The sequence below is a fragment of the Osmerus eperlanus genome, chromosome 3, assembly GCF_963692335.1.
Source record: "Osmerus eperlanus chromosome 3, fOsmEpe2.1, whole genome shotgun sequence".
Taxonomy (NCBI): Eukaryota; Metazoa; Chordata; class Actinopteri; order Osmeriformes; family Osmeridae; genus Osmerus; species Osmerus eperlanus.
In genome coordinates, this window is record NC_085020.1 from 20,109,406 (window position 1) to 20,124,092 (window position 14,687).

General features: G+C 48.0%; 2 protein-coding genes across 2 annotated transcripts; one reads left to right on the forward strand and one right to left on the reverse strand.

Annotated features, from left to right (window-relative positions):
- Window positions 1-629: 629 nt before the first annotated feature.
- LOC134017755 (tubulin alpha chain-like) lies at window positions 630-7,103 on the reverse strand. Its single transcript, XM_062457743.1, has 4 exons — window positions 6,944-7,103; window positions 3,739-3,961; window positions 2,167-2,315; window positions 630-1,957 (listed from the first exon to the last, which is right to left on the reverse strand). The coding sequence occupies exons 1-4, from the start codon at window positions 6,944-6,946 to the stop codon at window positions 983-985; spliced, it is 1,350 nt and encodes a 449-aa protein (XP_062313727.1). The 5' UTR covers window positions 6,947-7,103; the 3' UTR covers window positions 630-982.
- A 3,145-nt stretch (window positions 7,104-10,248) lies between these two features.
- Window positions 10,249-14,466, forward strand: LOC134017756 (tubulin alpha chain-like). Its single transcript, XM_062457745.1, has 4 exons — window positions 10,249-10,266; window positions 10,937-11,159; window positions 11,465-11,613; window positions 13,368-14,466. Exons 1-4 carry the CDS (start codon window positions 10,264-10,266, stop codon window positions 14,337-14,339), a joined length of 1,347 nt encoding a protein of 448 aa, XP_062313729.1. The 5' UTR covers window positions 10,249-10,263; the 3' UTR covers window positions 14,340-14,466.
- Window positions 14,467-14,687: the final 221 nt, after the last annotated feature.

A 14,687-nucleotide genomic window follows, 5' to 3' on the forward strand; every position in this document is an offset into this window, starting at 1 on the left:
AAGCCTTAACATGACAGTGACCATAACCACAGAGAAAGATCACCTATCCATGCTAGCAATCTCAATCTGCAGAAACCACAACAGGCATTGATTATTTCCAGGGTTGTGTAGCTCGGCAGACCAGCTCAGCTGACTTGATTTCTTATCCCGTCTCAAAGCCAGATTTATAAAGCTGAATAAATCACCTGGTCTATGTGTCTATAGCAAGGCTGATTAGCCTACAGCCTCACATTTCCTGTTGACATTAGCTCAGGAGCTGTTACTAGTCAATACCAGGTTAGGACCTATCACTGATCAATAAACCAGATCAATACTGTCAATGCAATCAGCTAACAGCTGTGGGACTGGAGCTCTCTCTTCTGGGGATATCCCCGCTGCTCCTCTAGTGGATGCTAGTCTCCCTGAGGAACGGTTTGTATCTCCTCCAGTCTTAGAAACAGTTTGTGTTTCCTGTAGTGGATGCTGGTCTCTCCAAGGAACAGTTTCCATCTCTTCTAGTGGAAGCAAGTGGGCAGCATCAGAGTCTTGTGTTTCTGAGGGACATTGTGTGTCTTGATGTCAAGTTGATACTACAAAATTAAGGTTCTCGATGGCTAGCCCGAGCTAGTAGTATTAAAAAGTAAACACCATGAATTGCAGTGATTTTAATAGTGAGTTTTTTAATTGTGCATCCTGACAACCGACAGTGGGGCACTCTTACAAAAAAGGAAAGGTTGCTGGACAGTGTCAGCCTTAAATATAACATAGGTCAGAAAATAGTATATAAAAACAAGGGAAAGTAATGATTCTGGAAGATTTACAACACTGATGTTGATGCAGATACCTTGGGGTTTATTCAGACACACAAGTTCCTTCAGGGAAGAAGACACAAATAATTCAATTTTACTAACACAAAGCCCACGAAGAACAGGTTTGGCAAATCATAAAACACAGTTGTTAAGAGAAACCCCAGAAGAAGTAACAAGCGAAAGCATGAAGCTCTTCAGTACTCCTCTCCCTCCTCATCTTCTTCAAACGAGTCGATGCCCACCTCTTCGTAATCCTTCTCCAGGGCGGCCATGTCTTCTCTGGCCTCGGAGAACTCTCCCTCCTCCATGCCCTCACCCACGTACCAGTGCACGAAGGCCCGCTTGGCGTACATCAGGTCAAACTTGTGGTCCAGCCTGGCCCAGGCCTCAGCGATGGCGGTGGTGTTGCTCAGCATGCACACGGCCCTCTGGACCTTGGCCAGGTCTCCTCCAGGAACCACGGTGGGGGGCTGGTAGTTGATGCCCACCTTGAAGCCGGTGGGACACCAGTCCACAAACTGGATGGTGCGTTTGGTCTTGATGGCAGCGATGGCGGAGTTGACGTCTTTGGGCACCACGTCACCACGGTACAGCAGACAGCAGGCCATGTATTTACCATGACGAGGGTCGCACTTCACCATCTGATTGGCAGGCTCAAAACAGGCGTTGGTGATCTCTGCCACAGACAGCTGCTCGTGATAGGCTTTCTCAGCAGAGATGACCGGGGCATAGGTGGCCAGAGGGAAGTGGATGCGGGGGTAGGGCACCAAGTTGGTCTGGAACTCTGTCAGGTCCACATTCAGAGCTCCGTCGAAGCGCAGGGAGGCAGTGATGGAGGAGACGATTTGGCTAATGAGCCTGTTGAGGTTGGTGTAGGAGGGACGTTCGATATCAAGGTTCCTGCGACAGATGTCATAGATGGCCTCGTTGTCCACCATGAAGGCACAGTCAGAGTGCTCCAGGGTGGTGTGGGTGGTCAGGATGGAGTTGTAGGGCTCCACCACAGCTGTGGACACCTGGGGAGCCGGGTAGATGGCAAACTCCAGCTTGGACTTCTTGCCAAAATCGACCGACAAACGTTCCATGAGAAGTGAGGTGAAACCAGATCCGGTTCCTCCTCCGAAGCTGTGGAACACCAGGAATCCCTGGAGACCGGTGCACTGGTCCGCCTGAGGATAGAAACCAACAACATGTTAGTTTCCTCAAACTAAGGATCGAGTTGTTCAAAACATCTACCCGGAAATGTTTTTTTTGGAACGCATTGTCCTATGATTGTAGGGCCCTGATGCAGGGGAGACTGAAAAGGCCTCAGTAAAGTGGAGGATAAGGATGATTAGTGTCAAGAGATTAGTGCTAAAGGTCAGTTTTAGGTTTTCACCAGTTTGCGCGTCCTGTCCAGGACCACATCGATGATCTCCTTGCCGATGGTGTAGTGTCCACGGGCATAGTTGTTGGCGGCATCCTCCTTGCCGGAAATCATCTGCTCGGGATGGAAAAGCTGGCGGTAAGCTCCTGTACGAACCTCATCTGGAGGGGAGAGAATAGCATCATTCATATCAGCGGTGCCAAAGTCCATACTTATGGTTTGGTTGGAACTTCCTTTTTAAAAAGGAAGTTTATATGCGGCCAATATTTTTGCATATGAACTCACTATGTACATACTATGCCACTGGAAAAGAACAAAAGCTAATTCAGAAACTCTGACTTTATGGTCAATATGGCATTGATTTATGGACACATTAAACATGTGCAACAGGTGTAAATTCTCCAATTTGCTAATACATCTGCCATATTGGATTTAATATCTCATTCACAAGTATGCTTTTGTCAGACATTTATCCCAAACACGCAAAAACAGGTTTCAAGTCAATCGGAGCTATGGATGGTGAGAAGATTTTTTTTTAGATATTCCCAAATTTTCACTATACAGGGAAATCCATCATGGCAGACTTAATGGGTCTTTGAAGTATTTCTGTTCCCCAGGAGAAATAAGGCAAGTAAAGCCATCTTCTGACGTGTTGGACCAATTGAGTGGAAATGCCATCACCTTGAAAATTTAAAAATGGGTTGTGGCCTGTAGTGCCACCTATGGTCCAACGATGGCGTTTGAGGTGCGAGAGGTGAAAGGTTGGGCGATATGACAGATACGGATCAATTCGGATCACAGATCGACGACGGTCCGTTTATACCACTACCTGCACACTGCTGAATGCATCGGCTATCGGCGATAGAAGCAGTGACAGATAACAATAGGTAAACGTGCTCCAACCCTAGGGCGTTACCTGTGGCCTGTAGGATCAATGTGCCAAATTTCAATGCTTTTTTACCAATGAGTTTTACCAATTGTGTTATTGGGAACTTTATGGAGATAAGCACAGTAATAAGAATACTAACAATTATAGGTCAGGAGGAAATAGGTTTCCTCCTGATGGAGGAATCTTAATTATGAGGATAGATTTGACTCCTTGCCCCCTTTTTTGACAGTTGTGTTAGCTATGTAAAATCCCTGATTATTTGCATCCCAGGGTGAAACATGACTTTTTTGCTGGTCTGAATGGGTCCTGATTTCAGCCTGTCCGGTCCTTTTTGGTTTAAGTAATAATCTTTGCAACATTTGAAATGACTGTTCCATCAATGACCATGTAACGACCTGGCAATACCTACAGTAACAACATTGTAGTTACATGGGAACTTCAATGTAGTTACACTCCATTACAGTTTAGCGCAGTGGTTCTTAACCCTGTCCTCAGGGAACCCCTGTCCTGCATGTTTTAGAATTTTACCTGCTCAAACACACCTGATTCAAATAAATGGGTCGTTATCTAGCTCTGTAGAAGCCTGGTAACGAGCATGCATTTGAATCAGGTGTGTTGGTGCCAAGAAACATAAACATGTAGGACAGGGGTTCCCTGAGGACAGGGTTAGCGGAACAAGCTATTAAACAACTTACCGATGACGGTGGGCTCCAGGTCTACGAAGATGGCCCGGGGAACATACTTCCCTGCTCCCGTGTCACTGAAGAAGGTGGTGAAGGAGTCGTCATGGCCGCCCACGGGCTTGTGGCTGGGCATCTGACCGTCCGGCTGGATGCCGTGCTCCAGACAGTAGAGCTCCCAGCAGGTGTTGCCCATCTGGACGCCAGCCTGGCCCACGTGGATGGAGATGCACTCACGCTGAGGTGGGGGGAGAGGTGGGGGGGAGAGGTGGGGAGGAGGACAGAGAGAGGTGGGGTGAGAGGTTGGGGGGAGGAGGGAGGACCGAGGGTAGGGGATAATTGGAGTTACAGTGATTTTCGACAATGACCTGAACATACGCCCCTAACTATCCATTATGCATGTCTTCTGATCACTGTGTGATAATGCGATGACATCATGACGTCATGACATTTGATTAATTCCACTGAACTCCACAAGAGGGAGACAGAGGCCAAGGGAATTCACTGTAATGAGTTGTTTGTGTAGGGAATGTGGGTCACTGCAGCTGCTGTTGAAAATCTGAAACAGTGACGTTGTGTCTTGCTTCATGTGGAGGAGCACAGAGCTACTAGGATCTACATCTAGCCTATTTTTAGTTTAAGTTAGGCTTGCAATTAGGGTCAAGTATTTCCTTCCTTTCAACCACCTACATCGAACTTGGACTGGTGAGCAGTTTGCACTATTAACCTAACCTAACTAAGGAGCCTTTTCTACCTTGCATACACCCAACTCCTGCCTAGCCAGGATATGCATTAGGTATTATTAACCTACTGTACCAACAAACCGACAACTACCCCATTGTAAGCTCTGTAATCATAATCGTAAACACACAAAGGAGTGTTTACATGGTTTCCTATGCCATGAAGGCCGACAGAGCGACAGAGCGAGCCAGACAGGTGTGTCAGACCGCATACCTGCCCTGCTACACCTTTCTGTCTGAGGCTGTTTCTGGTGCTGGCCAGGTACACACCAGGTACACACCAGGTACACACCAGGTACACACCTCGGGAGCTACACAAACATCTGTGTTTGCTGGCTCATGATGCGAAACAGGATATTGAAACAGCAGGTGTGTCTTGGTGCCAACTGCCTGTGTCATCACTAGAAACTCTCTCCCAAATTCTGCCTTCTTACTTCCCAGTTGGAAGACTAACTGCAGCTCTTGTAGGAACCTTCCCTCTGCTTTAGAAATAAAAGCAGCCTGAAGCCCTGTTTATCATTCCTTGCATTCCTGCCAGACATGTACAGGCCTACCTCAGCAAGCTCTCCCTCTCTCCCCCTATGCCTTTAACTCTCACTGTGAGCGACAGTGAGTCAGGCACAGGGGCGTAGCCACGGGTAGGCACCGGCCTATGTGTTCTAAGGCCTACCCAAAAACGAAAATATCTCCGAAAGATTATGCACAGGGTGCACATCGCAAAGTAAATAAGTAAAAAAAACCTGAAAAGATGCCTATCCATATGTTTCTAGGCCTACCCAAAAAGATTATTCTGGCTACGCCCCTGGTCAGGCATGCATATTGTTCCAGACCCTAGGCTAAGTTTAGGGGCGGTCAGTGGGGACATGTCCCTACCAATATCAAGTGACCCCTGAAACATCCCCACTAATCATTTGCGGAAGAGAAAATAGTGATAGGATGACAATAGGTTCCCACCTATGTTCAAATCAAACCGACGCCCTTGTTCCTGACTAAAGGGGTTCCCTTCCAGTGTCCTTGACAGCCATCCTCCCCTGACCACAGGCACCCTGAGCTGCTAAACTCCCCCCCCCCAACACCAGGAACTATATTTACCCTGTCCCTTCCCAGCTGCCCCCCTGGGATGGATGGATGGATGGAGGGAAGGAGGGATTGGGGGATGGTTTGGCCGCTGCCTAGTTTGGGCAGGCGTGGCAGGTCAGACTGCTATTTCTGGGGGAACTCTGCATCTGTTCACCTTACCTGCTGCTGGGAACCGGCAAGCTAATTGGGCTACATGCCCACCCACGTCCCCAAGCCTGCCAGCTGCACTGGGTCACTCACCAATGTGGGTCAGTACATCCAAGCTGTATGACCCTGTATCAGGCTCTAAACACATGCTCCCACTGGCGTGAACGTTTCTCAAAGCATACTTATAGAAATATAGTACAGACACAACATACTATAAACACAGACACATGAATCGCCATGCTACGATGCTGATCTGTTATCATTGCACACAGTGCGTTTGCGTGTGTGTACGGGTGTGTCTGTATGTGTGAGAAGGCGGATGTGTATTCAATCGTGTGTGTGTGTGTGTTTGAGAGTGTGTGTGTGTGTGAGGGTTCGCAGACGGGTGTGTGTGTCAGCAGTGACCACAGAGACTGGCTGACAGCTTGAGCACAGACAGCACTGCTGAGAGACAGAGCACTATAAAACTCCACTGTAATAACATATCATAACATGTAATGGCCCTGGATAACATATAACCAACTGGGCCATATAAGGAGGTTCCTACATGGTGGTTTTGATGTGGTCATACTGAGATTTGCTGGCCAGAACTGAAGACAGTGTAAAGCTGTACTCCAAGACTCCATATGAATGTGTTCACTATTGATATGTTATTTTGATAGATATTTTTCTGATATTTATCGGATATTTGTCTTTTCAAGACTGGGAAGCAGCTTGATATAGGAATCAGAGACACACCTTGATGCAGAACGCCAGAGACCTTGGGGCTTGGGTAACTTTCAGAGTTCAGTCAATCAGGTTTAGCAAGCTGTCAGTCTGACCAAGGTGGAGACATGCAGAACACAAGCCAGGTCATACTGGAGAAGCTGTCGATGCATTAAAACGGTCCTTCTCAATGAGAATTCATTGAAACTCTTCAGAATTTAGGCCATCTGCTCAATATAGCAGTGACAGTCACCGTCAGACGGTGCTCGATTTTTCGCTGCGTCACGGTTTCTAGAAGAAGCCAACGGGCACCGGTCAGACAACTGCATTGCACCGTTCTCCTGGCCAGGATTTGGGGGAGAACGCAGACTGTGCACGGTAGATGCAGCAAAGAAATACTCCCGAGACGAGGAAATGGATTGATGGTGAAAGTATCGACATAAACAGCGGAAAGACATTCCTTGCAGAAAGGATTATAATAGCATGTGCGCGCAATAAAAACGCGAAAAGAACCAAATTATATCAATATAAAGACGGAAGACACTTACCATTGTGTTTTCGGACAGTAGGTAGATCTATCTTCTCTTAAAGAAAAACAAGCGGATATAGTGCAGTACGAGTTGCCTAGCTGTGTCGAGAACTTCTCACAGCGCCCGATAATGTGGTCTCTGTAAGGCAGTTGTGAGGCAGGTGTGCACAGCGGCTGAAGACTAAACTCAACACGCGGAAAGGGCGTCACAAACGGCCCGCCCACAATTATGAATTTACAACGTACGAGCGTTGAAGCTGGAACGTTCTGAGGAAAAAAGGGCGTGTCTTGGAAGGTGAGAGTCCTCTGCGTCAAATGTAGAAGTTAAAATTCTGCTGACGCCAGCTGTAACCACTAGCCTATCTGTTTTGTCCCACTTTATTGTAAAATCACTGTTACATCCATTACCGCAGATTTTTACCCAACTGCATTTCTGCGTGTGATCACAAGGTGGCAGACTAACCCAGTGTTACATTGCAGTGACGAGCGATGAGAACATGCTGAGGGCGGCATGAGCCCAAAGATAACTTACACAGGACACATAAAGCATGTAAATCAGTGGTGGTCATTGAAGGTCTCTCCACCCAGACCCAGACATAGACCCCAACCCCAGAATCATCTCTCCCTCTACTGTACACCCAACAATGACGCAACAACATCATTACTTTTGTATAAACTGACATCAAACTTTTTAAGTTATCTAAGCAATTACTTTAAGTAACTGATAATTGCTACAATCTATTAATTGATTCAATTAATAGATTTGTTTATGTGTTAGATTTTATTTGAGAAAAAATATATTATATTAATAGAATATCATATATGTATTATTATTAGATTTCTTAATCTAATAGTTGTAATAAGTTTCCACACATTTTGATTGGGTGTTACAGTGTTCACCAATCCCTGTCCTAGACAAGGTTAGTAGGCTACTTAACTCCCCTCTTTCCCCAACCTGTATGACAACTTTCTTTGTCACTGTTAAAGCAATACCTTTATCACACAGGAAGCATTCTGGGAATCGGCCTGTGTGATAGTGCAACACTTCTAGGTAGAACCTTTAAATCAGGGGTGTCAAACTCTGACCCCCGGGCCAAATCTGGCCCACCAATTAGGCCTTCTCTGCTGGCCTAAACACTATCAGAATCACTGTGGTATAAACTGTTTTAATATATATATATTTTTTAAATGCACGGCCCGCCACTGCGGTAACACATGCACCGCTAATAGCTACTACAAATCCCTTGAATGCTCTGCTAGTGCCTTGGCGCGTCAAGACCCGCAGGCATCCCCACCTCTGTTTTCATTCATTCGCAACCTCATGCTGCCAGTCACCTCAGCCAGATGTCAGACACCCCTCCCAAAAAATTGCCAAACGGAGGGTGGAAAACAGGAGCTTTCTAGACAGGTGGGAGACAGAATATCTGTTCACGACCGTAAAGGACAGACCTGTTTGTCTTGTGTGCGGAGCCAACGTGGCTGTAACGAGTTTGTTCCCATATGAAAAGATGCCTTATTATATCTAGAAAGAAGGGAAAACATGCTTTTTTTCAATAAATAGGAAATCTGGCCCGCAACTTTGTCCCAGTTTTTTTATTTTGGCCCACTGTGTATCTGAGTCAGACGATTCATTAGGGGATTAAACCCCAAGAGTGTCCTCAGAGGGTCTTTCAAGGGTTTCTCTCCCAGGGGCAACTGAACAACTTTTCATGGTACTGGATACAACAGTGTAGAGTATAGACAACAGACTGTTGAAACTGTATCTTTACTTCTCCTGGTCTCCCAGCCATGGAAATCTGAGCCACTCTCATGTTTCAGCTGACAGCTATTAAGGTCAGAGACCTGGGGAAGGATCCTGTTCACCTGCCCCTCTGGAGACGGGCTGTAGAGGAGGCAGGGGCTGGGCAGCAGGGCCCCTCTGGAGACGGGCTGTAGAGGAGGCAGGGGCTGGGCAGCAGGGCCCCTCTGGAGACGGGCTGTAGAGGAGGCAGCTGCCCCTCTGGAGACGGGCTGTAGAGGAGGCAGCTGCCCCTCTGGAGACGGGCTGTAGAGGAGGCAGCTGCCCCTCTGGAGACGGGCTGTAGAGGAGGCAGCTGCCCCTCTGGAGACGGGCTGTAGAGGAGGCAGGGGCTGGGCAGCAGGGCCGCACCTTCTCTACAGCCCCTCTGGAGACGGGCTGTAGAGGAGGCAGGGGCTGGGCAGCAGGGCCGCACCTTCTCTACAGCCCCTCTGGAGACGGGCTGTAGAGGAGGCAGGGGCTGGGCAGCAGGGCCGCACCTTCTCTACAGCCCCTCTGGAGACGGGCTGTAGAGGAGGCAGCGGCTGGGCAGCAGGGCCGCACCTTCTCTACAGCCCCTCTGGAGACGGGCTGTAGAGGAGGCAGAGGCTGGGCAGCAGGGCCGCACCTTCTCTACAGCCCCTCTGGAGACGGGCTGTAGAGGAGGCAGGGGCTGGGCAGCAGGGCCGCACCTTCTCTCACCACACAGACAGACCTGGGGAAGGATCCTGTTCACCTGCCCCTCTGGAGACGGGCTGTAGAGGAGGCAGGGGCTGGGCAGCAGGGCCCCTCTGGAGACGGGCTGTAGAGGAGGCAGCTGCCCCTCTGGAGACGGGCTGTAGAGGAGGCAGCTGCCCCTCTGGAGACGGGCTGTAGAGGAGGCAGCTGCCCCTCTGGAGACGGGCTGTAGAGGAGGCAGCTGCCCCTCTGGAGACGGGCTGTAGAGGAGGCAGCTGCCCCTCTGGAGACGGGCTGTAGAGGAGGCAGCTGCCCCTCTGGAGACGGGCTGTAGAGGAGGCAGGGGCTGGGCAGCAGGGCCGCACCTTCTCTCACCACACAGACAGACCTGGGGAAGGATCCTGTTCACCTGCCCCTCTGGAGACGGGCTGTAGAGGAGGCAGGGGCTGGGCAGCAGGGCCGCACCTTCTCTCACCACACAGACAACAGTGCGTTGACAAAGTCGACAAAGTGGTCCTTTGACCGTAAGTTGTTGAGCTTTGGCCGACCGTTGATGGTACTCGTACGGTGGCGTTCGATCTCTCGCTGCTCTGCACAGGACGCATATCGATGGACCCGTGGCAGGAAGCAGAAGTGCTTGCTTCCTCCTTGGAGCTGTGACAATAGCAGCTGGGTTCCTCTGAGGCTGGGGCTAGGCCTCCACCGTGGCCTCTCTTTGTGTGTCGGATGTTTCTGGGGCGGATGGTATCTCGGTCTTTGTGATGTCAGCTGACGCCCATCTCCGATCACAGCTACCTGGCCCTCTATAAAGCTGAAGTTGTTCTCTGCCTCCCGCAGTGCAGCCTGATCTCCGGACATCGACCCAAGACCTCGCACACAGAGACATGGTGAGTTGCTTTGTTTTGTTGGGAGTCAGGTGGCTGAGCGGTTAGAGAATCGGGCTAGTAATCAGAAGGTCGCTGGTTCGATTCCCGGCCGTGTCAAATGGCGTTGTGTTCTTGGGCAAGGCACTTCACCCTACTTGCCTCGGGGGAATGTCCCTGTACTTACTGTAAGTCGCTCTGGATAAGAGCGTCTGCTAAATGTAAATGTTTACTGTTACTGTAACAGACGTTACCCCGTCGGAGGTACACTCGGCCGATGTTCGCCCGTCACTGGGATCGATATGATCGGGATGATATGGACAGGAGAAAGGCAGGAGTATTTGGCCGGGTTGAGACTTTGTTATGCAAGTTGTTGGGAAGCTGTCGCTGACTGCTCAGCTGTGTAATACCGCACAGCTGAAACATGAGTCATCCATCCTGTAACTGAGACTGTATGAGTCAAGGAATCTCAGTCATCCACTGTGGAGTGCTTGCATTTTCGCAGGCATGATGTTTAAGTGTCTCTCCTGGGTTCCATTACCCTGACCGTTCTACCTCTCTGTCTCTCCTTCAACCTCTCTCTCTCCCTCTCATTTTTCTCCCTCTCTCTCTCTCTCTCTCTCTCTCTCTCTCTCTCTCTCTCTCTCTCTCTCTCTCTCTCTCTCTCTGCTTCAACCTCTCTCTCTCTCTTCAGCGTGAGTGCATTTCCATCCATGTCGGCCAGGCCGGAACCCAAATGGGCAATGCATGCTGGGAGTTGTATTGCCTGGAGCATGGGATCCAGCCGGACGGCCAGATGCCCAGTGACAAGACCCCGGGTGGAGGAGATGACTCCTTCAACACCTTCTTCAGTGAGACAGCAGCAGGGAAGCACGTCCCCAGAGCCATCTTTGTCGACCTGGAGCCCACCGTCATCGGTGAGTAGGAATCCACTGATGGTTTGCTTGCTGCAGATTAGGTCTATATTCTCTGTAACAAAGTGGTACCTTCTACAAGAAGCCAACCCATAGAACGATTAGTTAGAGGGCACATTTTTCCTTTTAATGACAAACAATTTGACACAAAGTGAAAGAATTATTGATTTCGTGCAAAACGCGTATTAGGGTGATGAAGTGATAAAAAGGTATTTTTGAGTCTGAACTTAATATAAAGCTGTTACAATTGTAAGTACACGCGTGTTACTTCACAGACACAGTAGACACTATCTCCCTCACTTCTCCAGATGAGGTTCGTTCAGGAGTTTACCGCCAGCTGTTCCACCCTGAGCAGCTGATCACAGGCAAGGAGGATGCTGCCAACAACTATGCCCGTGGACACTACACCATCGGCAAGGAGATCATCGACCTGGTACTGGACAGGACTCGCAAACTGGTAAACATGTAACAAATTAAATAGCTGCATAGTTATAGTGTTTGGCACTTTACATATAAAATATCCTAAACAATTTGACACATCAAGTCACCATGTAAAACTAGGGGTGGGAATCTTTTGATACCTCATGATTCGATTTGAATTGATTCTTGGGGTCACGATTCGATTAAAAATCAGTTCACGATAAATAAATAAAAAATATTGAAATTTATGAATTGATGTGAATAGCTAGAAGACTGAGTCGCGATTTGAATGTGAATCGATTTTCCACCCATCCCTATAAAATACCTCTCTCTCTGCAAATAAAGTATACACATAGGTTGAGTAGTTGACAAGTTAGACATATTTAAAATATTTAGCATTCTGGCTAACACCATTTTTGCGTTAGCCAATAGACTGCTATTAAGAGTGATAGTGAGTGACAGTATCACACCTAAGAATTAGCATTGGGTAATACAAGGTACCAGTGCAATAGAGACTTTAAAAGTTACTTTGTGTTTTACCTTAAATTTTATTTCACCTTGTTGTAAATGACCCTCCACAAACTTAAAGCAGTGAAGTAATTTGCTAACCATGCTAGGATAACCTTTATGAATGTGATTCTCTCGGCTGTTTGAACCGATGGAGCGCCCATGGCACCAGCTAGCTAGCTAGCCACTCGCCTTTCAAATTACAACAAACAGTTGATTGACCGAAGGGCACTTTTCTCCAGCTCACGTGTAACAGTGGTTTCACAAAATAAGCCAAGAAGAACCACCTTACTTGCCGAGGGCGATTGGCAGAAACAGGGTTCCTGGAACATAATTGTCTGGAAAGGAGTGGGCTGCTACAAAAATTTGAAATTGATATTCCACTAGCACTGAGGTGTTTTGTGTTGCTAAACAGCTCTCAGAGGGCCTCATGAGCTTGCAGGGCTACGAGACAAAACATTTTTTTTACTGAAAAACATGATACATAATGTACCTTAAACTAAAGTTACCTAAGGTGAACTATGTTAGCTACTGTGCATTGGCTATGCATTTTTGATGCTGTTTGAATACTTAGCAACTCCCGTAGATTACTGACCGTTTAATAAAGCAATTTAAACTGCTGAAAAGCTCAACAAAGTCATGCTGATACCGTAAGTTTGATGGTCCTCGACAAACCTAGCATAAAAAAGGAAATTACTAAACCATACATATGTCCTCACAACCCAAACTCACGCCACGTTTGCACAGCTTTGATCCAGTACACACCTAAAACACCCATTTATGCACTGTAGCTTTGTTGGTCTACTGTACTTCAAACATCTTACATCACAAAACACAATGTTTGTGCAACGATTGAGTTAGGGTTTTGATGGTCATTTGAATGTCCTTTCTTTTGAGGATTTTCACCAACCATAACTTTCCACGTAAAACATTGTTGTTTTGTTTTCAATTATAGACTCAAGAATGTTTTCTAAGCTTGAACATTGATCTAGAAAATGCTTTTAACAAAGTCAACCTCAAAACCCATTTGACATTCTATAGGTTTTGAATTCTGTGAATGCTTTGTTTGTGATCAGGGTGTGGTTGATCTACACCATGAATTTTGTTTACCTACATGTTTACTTGTCTGCCACACAATTGAACTTCAAAGAGAACTCATGAATTATCATTTCAATTTTATAGTTTCTTTAAACTGTTCATGACAGCCCCATGGCGTCCCCTGTGTCTGCTTAACCTTCTTTTCTGTTTCCTGACCAGTGCTAACATGTTGGTTGCTATCCTCAGGCAGACCAGTGCACCGGTCTCCAGGGATTCCTGGTGTTCCACAGCTTCGGAGGAGGAACCGGATCTGGTTTCACCTCCCTGCTCATGGAACGCCTCTCTGTCGACTACGGCAAGAAGTCCAAGCTGGAGTTTGCCGTCTACCCGGCTCCCCAGGTGTCCACAGCTGTGGTGGAGCCCTACAACTCCATCCTGACCACCCACACCACCCTGGAGCACTCTGACTGTGCCTTCATGGTGGACAACGAGGCCATCTATGACATCTGTCGCAGGAACCTTGATATCGAACGTCCCTCCTACACCAACCTCAACAGGCTCATTGGTCAAATCGTCTCCTCCATCACTGCCTCCCTGCGCTTCGACGGAGCTCTGAATGTGGACCTGACAGAGTTCCAGACCAACTTGGTGCCCTACCCTCGCATCCACTTCCCTCTGGCCACCTATGCCCCGGTCATCTCTGCTGAGAAAGCCTATCATGAGCAAATGTCTGTGTCTGACATCACCAACAACTGTTTTGAGCCTGCCAATCAGATGGTGAAGTGCGACCCTCGTCATGGTAAATACATGGCCTGCTGTCTGCTGTACCGTGGTGACGTGGTGCCCAAAGACGTCAACTCCGCCATCGCTGCCATCAAGACCAAACGCACCATCCAGTTTGTGGACTGGTGTCCCACCGGCTTCAAGGTGGGCATCAACTACCAGCCCCCCACCGTGGTTCCTGGAGGAGACCTGGCCAAGGTCCAGAGGGCCGTGTGCATGCTGAGCAACACCACCGCCATCGCTGAGGCCTGGGCCAGGCTGGACCACAAGTTTGACCTGATGTACGCCAAGCGGGCCTTCGTGCACTGGTACGTGGGTGAGGGCATGGAGGAGGGAGAGTTCTCCGAGGCCAGAGAAGACATGGCCGCCCTGGAGAAGGATTACGAAGAGGTGGGGTCCGACACCGTGGGTGACGAGGACGAGGACGAGTACTGAAGCACCAAAAGACTCATATCTCTTTTACCAAAGTTTAATCCTGATATATGTTTTACTTGCGGAACATTAAATCAGTCATATCCGTGAAGAGGGTCTTTCTTCTCATTATCCCCTTAGCAAAAAGAGTGATACTTAAAAACAAATAATGATCCTTTGTTGTCCTTAAGGGTGAAACATCGGAAAAATCCTTTCAGAACACTTTTCCTTTCAGGTAAACAAAGGATAGAGCCAGGAAGGAACCAAACAGGGAAATAGATGTTCCAGGATATCTTTTCCAAAGACAACAAAAGATTACATGTGAAAGCCTTTCTAGAGTAGAATATCTCTTTAAGACTTTTTTTTTCAACC

Bases quoted from the DNA above. Each gene is read 5' to 3' on its own strand.
- LOC134017755 (XM_062457743.1), bottom strand. The intron at 2,316-3,738 runs GTAAGTTGTTTA...TCTCCCCTCCAG, and splicing joins CCTGGAGCCCACCGTCATCG to ATGAGGTTCGTACAGGAGCT. The intron at 1,958-2,166 runs GTGAAAACCTAA...TTCTATCCTCAG, and splicing joins TGGACAGGACGCGCAAACTG to GCGGACCAGTGCACCGGTCT.
- LOC134017756 (XM_062457745.1), top strand. The intron at 11,160-11,464 runs GTGAGTAGGAAT...TCACTTCTCCAG, and splicing joins CCTGGAGCCCACCGTCATCG to ATGAGGTTCGTTCAGGAGTT. The intron at 11,614-13,367 runs GTAAACATGTAA...TGCTATCCTCAG, and splicing joins TGGACAGGACTCGCAAACTG to GCAGACCAGTGCACCGGTCT.